Below are 17,251 nucleotides of genomic sequence, written 5' to 3' on the forward strand. Positions count from 1 at the left end.
CCAAATTAGTGCACCGCGTCCCCTCGCATGGCTCGCTTCGCTCGTCATGCTTCGGGCAAGGTGCCTTCGCTCCGCTACCGCTTCGCTCCGCACACTTTACCGTTCCAATCGTAGTCCACGTGGATCGTTAAGTATGAAAAAATAAAATAAAAATTGAAAAACTCATGTCGACCTTTAGACCTGTCGACCTAGCACATGTCGACCTAGAAACCCTGTCGACCTTCCATCCATGTCGACCTATAGTGGTCGACCTAAACATTGTCGACCTAGACACTGTTGATCTTCAGACCGGATCCCAAAACCTCCATATGTTTCTTGGGAGTCTGCGTCACCCGTCCATTGGCGGGTCCATAGAGCTCGCCTCACAGAATTAGCCATCGCATTGGCTCTGGAACCCAGCAGCCCAACGTCTCTTTGAGCGTCCCTCATAAATAAGACTGCGTCTTTAATGTGGGCTAATGTTAATAAAACGGTATCCCTGTCTAGGGTATCAAGGCCATCTGACAAGGTATCTGTCCATGCTGCAACTGCGCTACATACCCATGCAGATGCTATTGCCGGTCTGAGCAAAACACCTGTATGCGCGTAAATAGACTTTAAAGTAGTCTCCTGTCTGCGATCAGCTGGATCCTTGAGGGCTGCCATGTCCGGAGACGGTAGCGCCACCTTCTTGGACAGGCGCGTCAAAGCCTTGTCCACCCTGGGAGAGGATTCCCAACGCACCCTGTCCTGAGCAGGGAAAGGATATGCCATAAGAATCCTTTTGGCAGTTTCTTATCTGGAGTTTCCCAAGCTTTTTCAAACAACTCGTTCAGCTCATGAGAAGGGGGAAAGGTTACCTCAGGTTTCTTCTCCTTATACATGCGCACCCTCGTGTCAGGGACAGAGGGGTCATCCGTGATATGCAAAACCTCTTTCACTGCAATAATCATACACTGAATACCCTTTGCCACCCTTGGGTGCAATCTAGCATCATCATAATCGACACTGGAAACAGAATCCGTGTCGGTATCAGTGTCAGCTATTTGAGATAGGGGACGTTTTTGAGACCCCGACGAGCCCTGTGACCCAGCCCAATCTGTGGATTGACCCCCAGCTTATTCCCTGGACTCTGCCAGGTCCAGTCTCTTATGTAATGAGGCCACACTTGCATTTAACATATGCCACATGTCCATCCATTCATAAGTCCGCGTTGCCGACGGAGACACACCACTCATTCGCTCCACCTCCTCCTTGGACGAGCCTTCCGCCTCAGACATGCCGACACGCACGTACCGACACCCCCTCACACACAGGGATATAGCTATAAGGGGGCAATTCCCCAACAAGGCCCTTTGGAGAGACAGAGAGAGAGTATGCCAGCACACACCCAGCACCTACAGATACTGGAAAATAACCCAGATAGCGCTTTTATCACCAATCAATGTGTAATACACTCACTGCGCCTTGAAAATGCCCCCCCCCCCTCTTTTCCAGCCCTCTGTCACAGAGTTCATCAAAGGAGAGACCGGGGAGCCAGCTTCTCTGCAGTGTTCTGTGGAGAAAATGGCGCTGTTAGTGCTGAGGGATCAAGCTCCGCCCCCTCAAGCGGCGGGCTTCGGTCCCGCTTCAATATGTGAAAAATGGCGGGGGATTTCTCCATTTACTGCCTCCGCAGCCTAATGCCTCCTGACATGCCATACCCGAGGTTTATTGCTGCCCAGGGCGCCCCCCCTGCGCCCTGCACCCATCAGTGCCTGTACTGTGTGTGTAGTGTGTGGGAGCAATGGCGCTTACCTGAATGGAGATCTGAAGTCTTCTGCCGCCTTGAAGTCTTCTTTTCTTCTTATACTCACCCAGCTTCTATCTTCTGGCTCTGCGAGGACGACGGCGGCGCGGCTCCAGGACGAACGGCGGGGTGAGACCAGCGTTCCGAATCCCTCTGGAGCTAATGGTGTCCAGTAGCCTAAGAAGCAGAGCCTATCATTTAAGTAGGTCTGCTTCTCTCTCCTCAGTCCCACGATGCAGGGAGCCTGTTGCCAGCAGTGCTCCCTGAAAATAAAAAACCTAACAAAGGCCCTCATTCCGAGTTGTTCGCTCGCAAGGCGATTTTAGCAGAGTTGCTCACGCTAAGCCGCCGCCTACTGGGAGTGAATCTTAGCATCTTAAAATTGCGAACGATGTATTTGCAATATTGCGATTACACACCTCGTAGCAGTTTCTGAGTAGCTTCAGACTTACTCGGCATCTGCGATCAGTTCAGTGCTTGTCGTTCCTGGTTTGACGTCACAAACACACCCAGCGTTCGCCCAGACACTCCTCCGTTTCTCCGGCCACTCCTGCGTTTTTTCCGGAAACGGTAGCGTTTTTTCCAACACGCCCATAAAACGGCCTGTTTCCGCCCAGAAACACCCATTTCCTGTCAATCACACTACGATCGCCTGAGCGAAGAAAAAGCCGTGAGTAAAAATCCTAACTTCATAGAAAATTTACTTGGCGCAGTCGCAGTGCGGACATTGCGCATGCGCACTGAGCGGAAAATCGCTGCGATGCGAAGATTTTTACAGAGCGAACAACTTGGAATGAGGGCCAAAATTCTTTATTTAGAGAAACTCAGTAGAGCTCCTCTGTAATGCACCCTATCTCCTCTGGGCACAAAATCTGAGGTCTGGAGGAGGGGCATAGAGGGAGGAGCCAGTGCACACCCATACTAAAAGTTCTTTATAGTGCCCATGTCTCCTGCGGAGCCCGTCTATACCCCATGGTCCTTACGGAGTCCCCAGCATCCTCTAGGACGTAAGAGAAATTAAAAATACAAAGAATATGTTAGAAATATCTTCTTTGTATTATTCTAGTCATTTTTATAAAAAAATTCTGGAGTAAAAAGTCTATGGCAGGTGATGTAGTGCCTCCCCTGCCAACCTTTTCTGCACATCTCTGATCAAAACGCACCACATTTACAAGAGTTTATACTGCTGCACCTGTGTATAATCCCACATGAACCCTTTAGCACATATATTGTGTGTAAATCTGGCTCTGGTACTAGCTAGTGCCTCCTGAGCCATTTACCTCACCACACATCCCTGCCCCACAGCTTCACCAACCCTGGATGGAGACTCGCACTCCAAGCTCCACTGTGTCACAGGTCATTGCAAGAAGTCGGTCTGCTGCACTGGTTTTTACTAGAGATGAGCGCCTGAAATTTTTCGGGTTTTGCGTTTTGGTTTTGGGTTCGGTTCCGCGGCCGTGTTTTGGGTTCGACCGCGTTTTGGCAAAACCTCACCGAATTTTTTTTGTCGGATTCGGGTGTGTTTTGGATTCGGGTGTTTTTTTAAAAAAACACTAAAAAACAGCTTAAATCATAGAATTTGGGGGTCATTTTGATCCCATATTATTATTAACCTCAAAAACCATAATTTCCACTCATTTTCAGTCTATTCTGAATACCTCACACCTCACAATATTATTTTTAGTCCTAAAATTTGCACCAAGGTCGCTGGATGACTAAGCTAAGCGACTCTAGTGGCCGACACAAACACCTGGCCCATCTAGGAGTGGCACTGCAGTGTCACGCAGGATGTCCCTTCCAAAAAACCCTCCCCAATCAGCACATGACGCAAAGAAAAAAAGAGGCGCAATGAGGTAGCTGACTGTGTGAGTAAGATTAGCGACCCTAGTGGCCGACACAAACACCGGGCCCATTTAGGAGTGGCACTGCAGTGTCACGCAGGATGTCCCTTCCAAAAAACCCTCCCCAATCAGCACATGACGCAAAGAAAAAAAGAGGCGCAATGAGGTAGCTGACTGTGTGAGTAAGATTAGCGACCCTAGTGGCCGACACAAACACCGGGCCCATTTAGGAGTGGCACTGCAGTGTCACGCAGGATGTCCCTTCCAAAAAACCCTCCCCAATCAGCACATGCGCAAAGAAAAAAAGAGGCGCAATGAGGTAGCTGACTGTGTGAGTAAGATTAGCGACCCTAGTGGCCGACACAAACCCCGGGCCCATTTAGGAGTGGCACTGCAGTGTCACGCAGGATGTCCCTTCCAAAAAACCCTCCCCAATCAGCACATGACGCAAAGAAAAAAAGAGGCGCAATGAGGTAGCTGACTGTGTGAGTAAGATTAGCGACCCTAGTGGCCGACACAAACACCGGGCCCATTTAGGAGTGGCACTGCAGTGTCACGCAGGATGTCCCTTCCAAAAAACCCTCCCCAATCAGCACATGCGCAAAGAAAAAAAGAGGCGCAATGAGGTAGCTGACTGTGTGAGTAAGATTAGCGACCCTAGTGGCCGACACAAACCCCGGGCCCATTTAGGAGTGGCACTGCAGTGTCACGCAGGATGTCCCTTCCAAAAAACCCTCCCCAATCAGCACATGACGCAAAGAAAAAAAGAGGCGCAATGAGGTAGCTGACTGTGTGAGTAAGATTAGCGACCCTAGTGGCCGACACAAACACCGGGCCCATTTAGGAGTGGCACTGCAGTGTCACGCAGGATGTCCCTTCCAAAAAACCCTCCCCAAACAGCACATGACGCAAAGAAAAAGAAAAGAAAAAAGAGGTGCAAGATGGAATTGTCCTTGGGCCCTCCCACCCACCCTTATGTTGTATAAACAAAACAGGACATGCACACTTTAACCAACCCATCATTTCAGTGACAGGTTCTGCCACACGACTGTGACTGATATGACGGGTTGGTTTGGACCCCCCCCAAAAAAGAAGCAATTAATCTCTCCTTGCACAAACTGGCTCTACAGAGGCAAGATGTCCACCTCATCATCACCCTCCGATATATCACCGTGTACATCCCCCTCCTCACAGATTATCAATTCGTCCCCACTGAAATCCACCATCTCAGCTCCCTGTGTACTTTGTGGAGGCAATTGCTGCTGGTCAATGTCTCCGCGGAGGAATTGATTATAATTCATTTTAATGAACATCATCTTCTCCACATTTTCTGGATGTAACCTCGTACGCCGATTGCTGACAAGGTGAGCGGCGGCACTAAACACTCTTTCGGAGTACACACTTGTGGGAGGGCAACTTAGGTAGAATAAAGCCAGTTTGTGCAAGGGCCTCCAAATTGCCTCTTTTTCCTGCCAGTATAAGTATGGACTGTGTGACGTGCCTACTTGGATGCGGTCACTCATATAATCCTCCACCATTCTTTCAATGGTGAGAGAATCATATGCAGTGACAGTAGACGACATGTCCGTAATCGTTGTCAGGTCCTTCAGTCCGGACCAGATGTCAGCATCAGCAGTCGCTCCAGACTGCCCTGCATCACCGCCAGCGGGTGGGCTCGGAATTCTGAGCCTTTTCCTCGCACCCCCAGTTGCGGGAGAATGTGAAGGAGGAGATGTTGACAGGTCGCGTTCCGCTTGACTTGACAATTTTCTCACCAGCAGGTCTTTCAACCCCAGCAGACTTGTGTCTGCCGGAAAGAGAGATCCAAGGTAGGCTTTAAATCTAGGATCGAGCACGGTGGCCAAAATGTAGTGCTCTGATTTCAACAGATTGACCACCCGTGAATCCTTGTTAAGCGAATTAAGGGCTCCATCCACAAGTCCCACATGCCTAGCGGAATCGCTCCGTGTTAGCTCCTCCTTCAATGTCTCCAGCTTCTTCTGCAAAAGCCTGATGAGGGGAATGACCTGACTCAGGCTGGCAGTGTCTGAACTGACTTCACGTGTGGCAAGTTCAAAGGGCATCAGAACCTTGCACAACGTTGAAATCATTCTCCACTGCGCTTGAGACAGGTGCATTCCACCTCCTATATCGTGCTCAATTGTATAGGCTTGAATGGCCTTTTGCTGCTCCTCCAACCTCTGAAGCATATAGAGGGTTGAATTCCACCTCGTTACCACTTCTTGCTTCAGATGATGGCAGGGCAGGTTCAGTAGTTTTTGGTGGTGCTCCAGTCTTCTGTACGTGGTGCCTGTACGCCGAAAGTGTCCCGCAATTTTTCTGGCCACCGACAGCATCTCTTGCACGCCCCTGTCGTTTTTTAAATAATTCTGCACCACCAAATTCAAGGTATGTGCAAAACATGGGACGTGCTGGAATTTGCCCATATTTAATGCACACACAATATTGCTGGCGTTGTCCGATGCCACAAATCCACAGGAGAGTCCAATTGGGGTAAGCTATTCCGCGATGATCTTCCTCAGTTGCCGTAAGAGGTTTTCAGCTGTGTGCGTATTCTGGAAACCGGTGATACAAAGCGTAGCCTGCCTAGGAAAGAGTTGGCGTTTGCGAGATGCTGCTACTGGTGCCGCCGCTGCTGTTCTTGCGGCGGGAGTCCATACATCTACCCAGTGGGCTGTCACAGTCATATAGTCCTGACCCTGCCCTGCTCCACTTGTCCACATGTCCGTGGTTAAGTGGACATTGGGTACAACTGCATTTTTTAGGACACTGGTGAGTCTTTTTCTGAGGTCCGTGTACATTCTCGGTATCGCCTGCCTAGAGAAGTGGAACCTAGATGGTATTTGGTAACGGGGGCACACTGCCTCAATAAATTGTCTAGTTCCCTGTGAACTAACGGCGGATACCGGACGCACGTCTAACACCAACATAGTTGTCAAGGCCTCAGTTATCCGCTTTGCAGCAGGATGACTGCTGTGATATTTCATCTTCCTCGCAAAGGACTGTTGAACAGTCAATTGCTTACTGGAAGTAGTACAAGTGGGCTTACGACTTCCCCTCTGGGATGACCATCGACTCCCAGCAGCAACAACAGCAGCGCCAGCAGCAGTAGGCGTTACACGCAAGGATGCATCGGAGGAATCCCAGGCAGGAGAGGACTCGTCAGAATTGCCAGTGACATTGCCTGCAGGACTATTGGCATTCCTGGGGAAGGAGGAAATTGACACTGAGGGAGTTGGTGGGGTGGTTTGCGTGAGCTTGGTTACAAGAGGAAGGGATTTACTGGTCAGTGGACTGCTTCCGCTGTCACCCAAAGTTTTTGAACTTGTCACTGACTTATTATGAATGCGCTGCAGGTGACGTATAAGGGAGGATGTTCCGAGGTGGTTAACGTCCTTACCCCTACTTATTACAGCTTGACAAAGGGAACACACGGCTTGACACCTGTTGTCCGCATTTCTGTTGAAATAGTTCCACACCGAAGAGCTGATTTTTTTGGTATTTTCACCAGGCATGTCAACGGCCATATTCCTCCCACGGACAACAGGTGTCTCCCCGGGTGCCTGACTTAAACAAACCACCTCACCATCAGAATCCTCCTGGTCAATTTCCTCCCCAGCGCCAGCAACACCCATATCCTCCTCATCCTGGTGTACTTCAACACTGACATCTTCAATCTGACTATCAGGAACTGGACTGCGGGTGCTCCTTCCAGCACTTGCAGGGGGCGTGCAAATGGTGGAAGGCGCATGCTCTTCACGTCCAGTGTTGGGAAGGTCAGGCATCGCAACCGACACAATTGGACTCTCCTTGTGGATTTGGGATTTCGAAGAACGCACAGTTCTTTGCGGTGCTACTGCTTTTGCCAGCTTGAGTCTTTTCATTTTTCTAGCGAGAGGCTGAGTGCCTCCATCCTCATGTGAAGCTGAACCACTAGCCATGAACATAGGCCAGGGCCTCAGCCGTTCCTTGCCACTCCGTGTGGTAAATGGCATATTGGCAAGTTTACGCTTCTCCTCCGACAATTTTATTTTAGGTTTTGGAGTCCTTTTTTTACTGATATTTGGTGTTTTGGATTTGACATGCTCTGTACTATGACATTGGGCATCGGCCTTGGCAGACGACGTTGCTGGCATTTCATCGTCTCGGCCATGACTAGTGGCAGCAGCTTCAGCACGAGGTGGAAGTGGATCTTGATCTTTCCCTAATTTTGGAACCTCAACATTTTTGTTCTCCATATTTTAATAGGCACAACTAAAAGGCACCTCAGGTAAACAATGGAGATGGATGGATACTAGTATACAATTATGGACGGACTGCCGAGTGCCGACACAGAGGTAGCTACAGCCGTGAACTACCGTACTGTGTCTGCTGCTAATATAGACTGGTTGATAAAGAGATGTCGTAGTATGTATGTATGAAGAAGAAAGAAAAAAAAACCACGGTTAGGTGGTATACAATTATGGACGGACTGCCGAGTGCCGACACAGAGGTAGCCACAGCCGTGAACTACCGTACTGTACTGTGTCTGCTGCTAATATAGACTGGTTGATAAAGAGATGTCGTAGTATGTATGTATGAAGAAGAAAGAAAAAAAAACCACGGGTAGGTGGTATACAATTATGGACGGACTGCCGAGTGCCGACACAGAGGTAGCCACAGCCGTGAACTACCGTACTGTACTGTGTCTGCTGCTAATATAGACTGGTTGATAAAGAGATGTAGTAGTATGTATGTATAAAGAAGAAAGAAAAAAAAACCACGGGTAGGTGGTATACAATTATGGACGGACTGCCGAGTGCCGACACAGAGGTAGCCACAGCCGTGAACTACCGTACTGTACTGTGTCTGCTGCTAATATACACTGGTTGATAAAGAGATGTCGTAGTATGTATGTATGAAGAAGAAAGAAAAAAAAACCACGGTTAGGTGGTATACAATTATGGACGGACTGCCGAGTGCCGACACAGAGGTAGCCACAGCCGTGAACTACCGTACTGTACTGTGTCTGCTGCTAATATAGACTGGTTGATAAAGAGATGTCGTAGTATGTATGTATGAAGAAGAAAGAAAAAAAAACCACGGGTAGGTGGTATACAATTATGGACGGACTGCCGAGTGCCGACACAGAGGTAGCCACAGCCGTGAACTACCGTACTGTACTGTGTCTGCTGCTAATATAGACTGGTTGATAAAGAGATGTCGTAGTATGTATGTATGAAGAAGAAAGAAAAAAAAACCACGGGTAGGTGGTATACAATTATGGACGGACTGCCGAGTGCCGACACAGAGGTAGCCACAGCCGTGAACTACCGTACTGTACTGTGTCTGCTGCTAATATAGACTGGTTGATAAAGAGATGTAGTAGTATGTATGTATAAAGAAGAAAGAAAAAAAAACCACGGGTAGGTGGTATACAATTATGGACGGACTGCCGAGTGCCGACACAGAGGTAGCCACAGCCGTGAACTACCGTACTGTACTGTGTCTGCTGCTAATATACACTGGTTGATAAAGAGATGTCGTAGTATGTATGTATGAAGAAGAAAGAAAAAAAAACCACGGTTAGGTGGTATACAATTATGGACGGACTGCCGAGTGCCGACACAGAGGTAGCCACAGCCGTGAACTACCGTACTGTACTGTGTCTGCTGCTAATATAGACTGGTTGATAAAGAGATGTCGTAGTATGTATGTATAAAGAAGAAAGAAAAAAAAACCACGGTTAGGTGGTATACAATTATGGACGGACTGCCGAGTGCCGACACAGAGGTAGCCACAGCCGTGAACTACCGTACTGTACTGTGTCTGCTGCTAATATAGACTGGTTGATAAAGAGATGTCGTAGTATGTATGTATGAAGAAGAAAGAAAAAAAAACCACGGTTAGGTGGTATACAATTATGGACAGACTGCCGAGTGCCGACACAGAGGTAGCCACAGCCGTGAACTACCGTACTGTACTGTGTCTGCTGCTAATATAGACTGGTTGATAAAGAGATGTCGTAGTATGTATGTATAAAGAAGAAAGAAAAAAAAACCACGGTTAGGTGGTATACAATTATGGACGGACTGCCGAGTGCCGACACAGAGGTAGCCACAGCCGTGAACTACCGTACTGTACTGTGTCTGCTGCTAATATAGACTGGTTGATAAAGAGATGTAGTAGTATGTATGTATAAAGAAAGAAAAAAAAACCACGGGTAGGTGGTATACAATTATGGATGGACTGCCGAGTGCCGACACAGAGGTAGCTACAGCCGTGAACTACCGTACTGTGTCTGCTGCGACTGGATGATAAATAATGATATAAAAAATATATATATATCACTACTGCAGCCGGACAGGTATATATATTATATAATGACGGACCTGCTGGACACTGTCTGTCAGCAGAATGAGTTTTTTATAGAATAAAAAAAAAAACACCACACAAGTGAAGTCACACGACGAGTGTTTAACTTTTTCAGGCAATCACAATATAGTATACTACTAACTATACTGGTGGTCAGTGTGGTCAGGTCACTGGTCAGTCACACTGGCAGTGGCACTCCTGCAGCAAAAGTGTGCACTGTTTAATTTTAATATAATATGTACTCCTGGCTCCTGCTATAACCTATAACTGGCACTGCAGTGCTCCCCAGTCTCCCCCACAATTATAAGCTGTGTGAGCTGAGCACAGTCAGATATATAATATATACATAGATGATGCAGCACACTGGGCTGAGCAGTGCACACAGATATGGTATGTGACTGTCTTGTACTCCTGGCTCCTGCTATAACCTATAACTGGCACTGCAGTGCTCCCCAGTCTCCCCCACAATTATAAGCTGTGTGAGCTGAGCACAGTCAGATATATAATATATACATAGATGATGCAGGCATGCAGCACACTGGGCTGAGCAGTGCACACAGATATGGTATGTGACTGAGTCACTGTGTGTACCGTTTTTTTCAGGCAGAGAACGGATATATTAAATAAAACAACTGCACTGCTGGTGGTCACTGTGGTCAGTCACTAAACTCTGCACTCTCTTCTACAGTATCAGCCTCAGGTCAATCTCTCTCTCTCTCTCCTAATCTAAATGGAGAGGACGCCAGCCACGTCCTCTCCCTATCAATCTCAATGCACGTGTGAAAATGGCGGCGACGCGCGGCTCCTTATATAGAATCCGAGTCTCGCGATAGAATCCGAGCCTCGCGAGAATCCGACAGCGTCATGATGACGTTCGGGCGCGCTCGGGTTAACCGAGCAAGGCGGGAAGATCCGAGTCGCTCGGACCCGTGAAAAAAAACATGAAGTTCGTGCGGGTTCGGATTCAGAGAAACCGAACCCGCTCATCTCTAGTTTTTACCCAATCCACCTCAAAAGTTCTTCCTCTGTCTATGAAGCAGTATTCTAAGGATAAAACGAGTACAACTTCCATTTAATGTGAAAGCAGCAATAGTTTGGGGCACGAGTGTAGAGATGGCAGTAACTGCAGGATTGTAGAGGATAAACAATTAACGTGGATAATGCAGTGGATGTTTCACCAGAATTGGATAAAATAAAATTAAAAATGTTCAGGAATGATCTGCATGGTGATTTACTCCCACTATATTAAGTTTTTAATATGTACATATTTTAAACTGCATATTTGGTTGAAATTAAAAACACATTCACCTCAATGCACAACATAACAAGACAGTCAAATCATAAAAAAAACAAAAAAAAAACCTATATTATCAAAATCTGACAATGGCACGTGCAATCTGTATTATCTTACAGTACTGTAACAAAGCACTGAAACAAGCATCTAAGTTTCCAATGACAGTCCTAATTACAGTATCTGAAGTGTGCAAAGCAAGCGATGCTGAGACGCACAGAGCTTACAGCAGGTGAGGCGTGCTGCTGCCGCCGGGCTGGCCACGCCCCTTGTGTTCTGTGGCCGCGGGCCAGCGGGCTGTGACGTCACCGAGACACTGGCGTACAATTCAGCAGCTCGGCGCGCGTCAGAGTCAGCCCCACGCACGATCTAGCTGTTGTGAGTTTGGGGAAGGTGTCGCCGTTAGTGGCTGCGCGTGGTTCCCACTCCCGCCCGGCTGCATTTAGCAGTCCTCCTTAAACAGCTATAAAAGGCTGGAAAGCTCGTGTTATCGCCGTGTTTTAGGCTGCCCACTGCATGCTCCCACTTACTTTGCATCGAGAGCGCGGCTGTGAATCTGGTGCGTGTCCCGCACTCCAGTGTCTGCAGTGTTTTTGAGCGGACGCGCTTCCAGCGACCCGATACTGGGGGTCTCTCCGTGTCGTGTCTTTTTTCCCACCGCCTCCCCCCGGTGTGTCTTTGTGTGCTTCGTGTCCGTGCGCTCTCGCGTGACGTGACGGGACTCCGTGTGTGTCATTTCCGCAGAAGGACACAGGGAGACAGAGGCTGTAGTGGGAACAGCCCCCTGCCCTCTCTCCACTTGCACATAATTCACGCAACCAGGACACGGCACAGGCGGGAGGGTGTGGGGAACACTCATCAAGGACACAGTCACTCATGTATTATCCACTGGAGGAGGGTGGAAATCAGCTGTGCGTGTGTACTGACATGGTCACGCAGCTCTCACATGACTTGGCGCAAACTTTATTCCCACACAGCCAGCAGTGTCTCACATGGTAATGGAAAACTGTATTGGAAATCTACATTTCCCAGTCGCATTCAGCTGCTGGATTGGATTGGGTGTAACAGCTCACTTTGTTTACTCTTTCTAAAGTTTGACAACGTCTCTTGTGTGCATTTTCTTGTTACGACAGCAGCTCTGATTTTTGGAAGGTCTATGGATGTCTGATCCCCGCCCCCTTTTATACTCTCCCCTCTTTTTTTTTTTTACGTTTTTTAAAGGTTGATATGAATTCTTGGTACGTAACTATTTTTAGATTGATTATAGAGACATGGGTGTCAGTGATAACCTGATTGCACTGTGCATATGTCTGCTGTTTTATTTCTGCTTATTTTTTTTCACTTATGTCCTGACGAGGCTGAAGTTAGCTTCTTATTCGGCCAGCTTCTTATTCACTTCTTATTCGGCTCCAGCTTCTTATTCAGAAATTATTATATTAAAATAAATTAAATAAGGTTAGATCACTAAGTTAACATTGCATAAACTTCAAATAGTGTCCCTTACACCAATTTACATGACATTTTGCATTAAACAAAATTGATTTAGGCATGAAAATGGTGGTAAAGCGGGCACAGACACCAGATTTCATCATTTTGAATAAGAAGCTGTAGCTGTGAAAAGGTTAAACAACGTTGGTCAACAGATTTGACACTTGAAACTCACACAGGGTGGTCACTTACATATCGCCCACATGCAATTTGCCTTGACCAACAAGCATTTGGGCATGGAAATGGTGGTAAAGCGGGCACAGACACCAGATTTCATCATTTTGAATAAGAAGCTGTAGTTGTGCAAGGGTTAAACAGCGTTGGTCAAAAGATTTGACACTTGAAACTCACACAGGGTGGTCACTTACATATCACTCACATGCAATTTGCCTTGACCAACAAGCATTTGGGCATGAAAATGGTGGTAAAGCGGGTACAGACACCAGATTTCATCATTTTGAATAAGAAGCTGTAGTTCTGCAAGGGTTAAACAGCGTTGGTCAACAGATTTGACACTTGAAACCCACACAGGGTGGTCACTTACATATCACCCACATGCAATTTGCCTTGACCAACAAGCATTTGGGCATGGAAATGGTGGTAAAGCGGGCACAGACACCAGATTTCATCATTTTGAATAAGAAGCTGTAGTTCTGCAAGGGTTAAACAGCGTTGGTCAACAGATTTGACACTTGAAACCCACACAGGGTGGTCACTTACATATCACCCACAAGCAATTTGCCTTGACCAACAAGCATTTGGGCATGGAAATGGTGGTAAAGCGGGCACAGACACCAGATTGCATGTGGGTGATATGTAAGTGACCACCCTGTGTGGGTTTCAAGTGTCAAATCTGTTGACCAACGCTGTTTAACCCTTGCACAACTACAGCTTCTTATTCAAAATGATGAAATCTGGTGTCTGTGCCCGCTTTAACACCATTTCCATGCCCAAATGCTTGTTGGTCAAGGCAAATTGCAAGTGGGTGATAGGTAAGTGACCACCCTGTGTGAGTTTCAAGTGTCAAATCTGTTGACTAACGCTGTTTAACCTTTGCACAGCTACAGCTTCTTATTCAAAATGATGAAATATGGTGACTGTGCCTGCTTTACCACCATTTTCATGCCGAAATGCTTGTTGGTCAAGGCAAATTGCAAGTGGGTGATAGGTAAGTGACCACCCTGTGTGAGTTTCAAGTGTCAAATCTTTTGACCAACGCTGTTTAACCCTTGTAAAACTACAGCTTCTTATTCAAAATGATGAAATCTGGTGTCTGTGCCCGCTTTACCACCATTTCTCTGACGTCCTAGTGGATGCTGGGAACTCCGTAAGGACCATGGGGAATAGCGGCTCCGCAGGAGACTGGGCACAAAAGTAAAGCTTTAGGACTACCTGGTGTGCACTGGCTCCTCCCCCCATGACCCTCCTCCAAGCCTCAGTTAGATTTTTGTGCCCGAACGAGAAGGGTGCATACTAAGGGGCTCTCCTGAGCTGCTTAGAGTAAAAGTTTAAATAGGTTTTTTATTTTCAGTGAGACCTGCTGGCAACAGGCTCACTGCACCGAGGGACTAAGGGGAGAAGAAGCGAACTCACCTGCGTGCAGAGTGGATTGGGCTTCTTAGGCTACTGGACATTAGCTCCAGAGGGACGATCACAGGCCCAGCCATGGATGGGTCCCAGAGCCGCGCCGCCGGCCCCCTTACAGAGCCAGAAGACTGAAGAGGTCCGGAAAATCGGCGGCAGAAGACGTCCTGTCTTCAATAAGGTAGCGCACAGCACCGCAGCTGTGCGCCATTGCTCTCAGCACACTTCACACTCCGGTCACTGAGGGTGCAGGGCGCTGGGGGGGGGCGCCCTGAGACGCAATAAAAACACCTTATATGGCAAAAAATACATCACATATAGCTCCTGGGCTATATGGATGCATTTAACCCCTGCCAATTTTTCCATAAAAAAGCGGGAGAAAGGCCGCCGAGAAGGGGGCGGAGCCTATCTCCTCAGCACACTGGCGCCATTTTTTCCTCACAGCTCCGTTGGAGGGAAGCTCCCTGACTCTCCCCTGCAGTCCTGCACTACAGAAACAGGGTAAAACAAGAGAGGGGGGGCACTAATTTGGCAGATAAATATATACAGCAGCTATATCAGGGAGAAACACTTATATAAGGTTATCCCTGTATATATATATATAGCGCTCTGGTGTGTGCTGGCAAACTCTCCCTCTGTCTCCCCAAAGGGCTAGTGGGGTCCTGTCCTCTATCAGAGCATTCCCTGTGTGTGTGCTGTGTGTCGGTACGTTGTGTCGACATGTATGAGGAGGAAAATGGTATGGAGGCGGAGCAATTGCCTGTATTAGTGATGTCACCCCCTAGGGAGTCGACACCTGACTGGATGGTCTTATGGAAGGAATTACGTGATAGTGTCAGCACTTTACAAAAGACTGTTGACGACATGAGACAGCCGGCGAATCAGTTGATACCTGTACAGGCGTCTCAAACACCGTCAGGGGCTCTAAAGCGCCCGTTACCTCAGATGGTCGACACAGACACTGACTCCAGTGTCGACGGTGAGGAAACAAACGTATTTTCCAGTAGGGCCACACGTTACATGATCACGGCAATGAAGGAGGTTTTGAACATTTCTGATACTACAAGTACCACAAAAAAGGGTATTATGTTTGGTGAGAAAAAACTACCCGTAGTTTTTCCTGAATCAGATGAATTAAATGAGGTGTGTGATGAAGCGTGGGTTTCCCCCGATAAAAAACTGCTAATTTCTAAAAAATTATTGGCATTATACCCTTTCCCGCCAGAGGTTAGGGCGCGTTGGGAAACACCCCCTAGGGTAGATAAAGCGCTCACACGCTTGTCAAAACAAGTGGCACTACCGTCTCCTGATACGGCCGCCCTTAAGGAACCTGCTGACAGAAAGCAGGAGAATATCCTAAAATGTATATACACACATACTGGTGTTATACTGCGACCCTGGATAGGGATAGTATATTACTGACTATAGAGCATTTAAAAGATGCATTTTTATATATGCGTGATGCACAGAGGGATATTTGCCGACTGGCATCAAGAGTAAGTGCGCTGTCCATTTCTGCCAGAAGGGGGTTATGGACGCGGCAGTGGTCAGGTGATGCGGATTCCAAAAGGCATATGGAAGTATTACCTTATAAAGGGGAGGAGTTATTTGGGGTAGGTCTATCATACCTGGTGGCCACGGCGACTGCTGGGAAATCCACATTTTTACCCCAGGTAGCCTCTCAACATAAGAAGACGCCGTATTATCAGGCGCAGTCCTTTCGGCCCCATAAGGGTAAGAGGGCAAAAGGCTCCTCTTTTCTGCCCCGTGGCAGAGGAAGAGGAAAAAGGCTGCAGCAGACAGCCAGTTCCCAGGAACAGAAGCCCTCTCCCGCTTCTGCCAAGTCCTCAGCATGACGCTGGGGCTTTACAAGCGGACTCGGGTACGGTAGGGGCCCGTCTCAAGAATTTCAGAGCGCAGTGGGCTCACTCACAAGTGGACCCCTGGATCCTTCAAGTGGTATCTCAGGGGTACAAATTGGAATTCGAGACGTCTCCCCCTCGCCGTTTCCTAAAGTCTGCTTTACCGACGTCTCCCTCCGACAGGGAGGCGGTATTGGAAGCCATTCACAAGCTGTATTCCCAGCGGGTGATAATCAAGGTACCCCTCCTGCAACAGGGAAAGGGGTATTATTCCACACTGTTGGTGGTACCGAAGCCGGACGGCTCGGTGAGACCTATTTTAAATCTAAAATCTTTGAACACTTACATACATAGGTTCAAATTAAAGATGGAGTCACTCAGAGCAGTGATCGCGAACCTGTAAGAAGGGGATTTTATGGTGTCTCTGGACATCAAGGATGCTTACCTCCATGTCCCAATTTACCCTTCTCATCAAGGGTACCTCAGGTTTGTGGTACAGAACTGCCACTATCAGTTTCAGACGCTGCCGTTTGGATTGTCCACGGCGCCCCGGGTCTTTACCAAAGTAATGGCCGAAATGACGATACTCCTTCGAAAGAAAGGAGTTTTGATTATCCCTTACTTGGACAATCTCCTGATAAGGGCAAGATCCAGGGAACAGTTGGTAGTCGGAGTAGCACTATCTCAAGTAGTGCTGCGGCAGCACGGTTGGATTCTCAATATCCCAAAATCGCAGCTGATCCCGACGACACGTCTTCTATTCCTTGGAATGATCCTGGACACAGTCCAGAAAAAGGTGTTTCTCCCGGAAGAGAAAGCCAGGGAGTTATCCGAGCTAGTCCGAAACCTACTAAAACCAGGCCAAGTATCAGTGCATCAATGCACAAGGGTCCTGGGAAAAATGGTGGCTTCCTACGAAGCAATCCCATTCGGCAGATTCCACGCAAGAACATTCCAGTGGGACCTGCTGGACAAATGGTCCGGATCGCATCTTCAGATGCATCAGCGGATAACCCTGTCTCCAAGGACAAGGGTGTCTCTC

At 47.9% G+C, this 17,251-nt stretch overlaps 1 protein-coding gene across 2 annotated transcripts in view; it reads right to left on the bottom strand.

Annotated features, from left to right (window-relative positions):
* The window catches only part of BEND3 (BEN domain containing 3), a 66,346-nt gene extending 54,177 nt beyond the window's left edge, over positions 1–12,169 (bottom strand). For both annotated transcript variants that reach the window (XM_063917068.1, XM_063917067.1), the window contains exon 1: positions 11,806–12,169. In XM_063917068.1, coding sequence (XP_063773138.1) covers positions 11,806–12,153 — 348 coding nt within the window. In that variant the 5' untranslated portion in view covers positions 12,154–12,169. The remainder of the gene's footprint in view (positions 1–11,805) is intronic.
* Between the last annotated feature and the right edge of the window lie 5,082 nt (positions 12,170–17,251).

Source organism: Pseudophryne corroboree, chromosome 4 (genome assembly GCF_028390025.1).
Source record: "Pseudophryne corroboree isolate aPseCor3 chromosome 4, aPseCor3.hap2, whole genome shotgun sequence".
NCBI lineage: Eukaryota > Metazoa > Chordata > Amphibia > Anura > Myobatrachidae > Pseudophryne > Pseudophryne corroboree.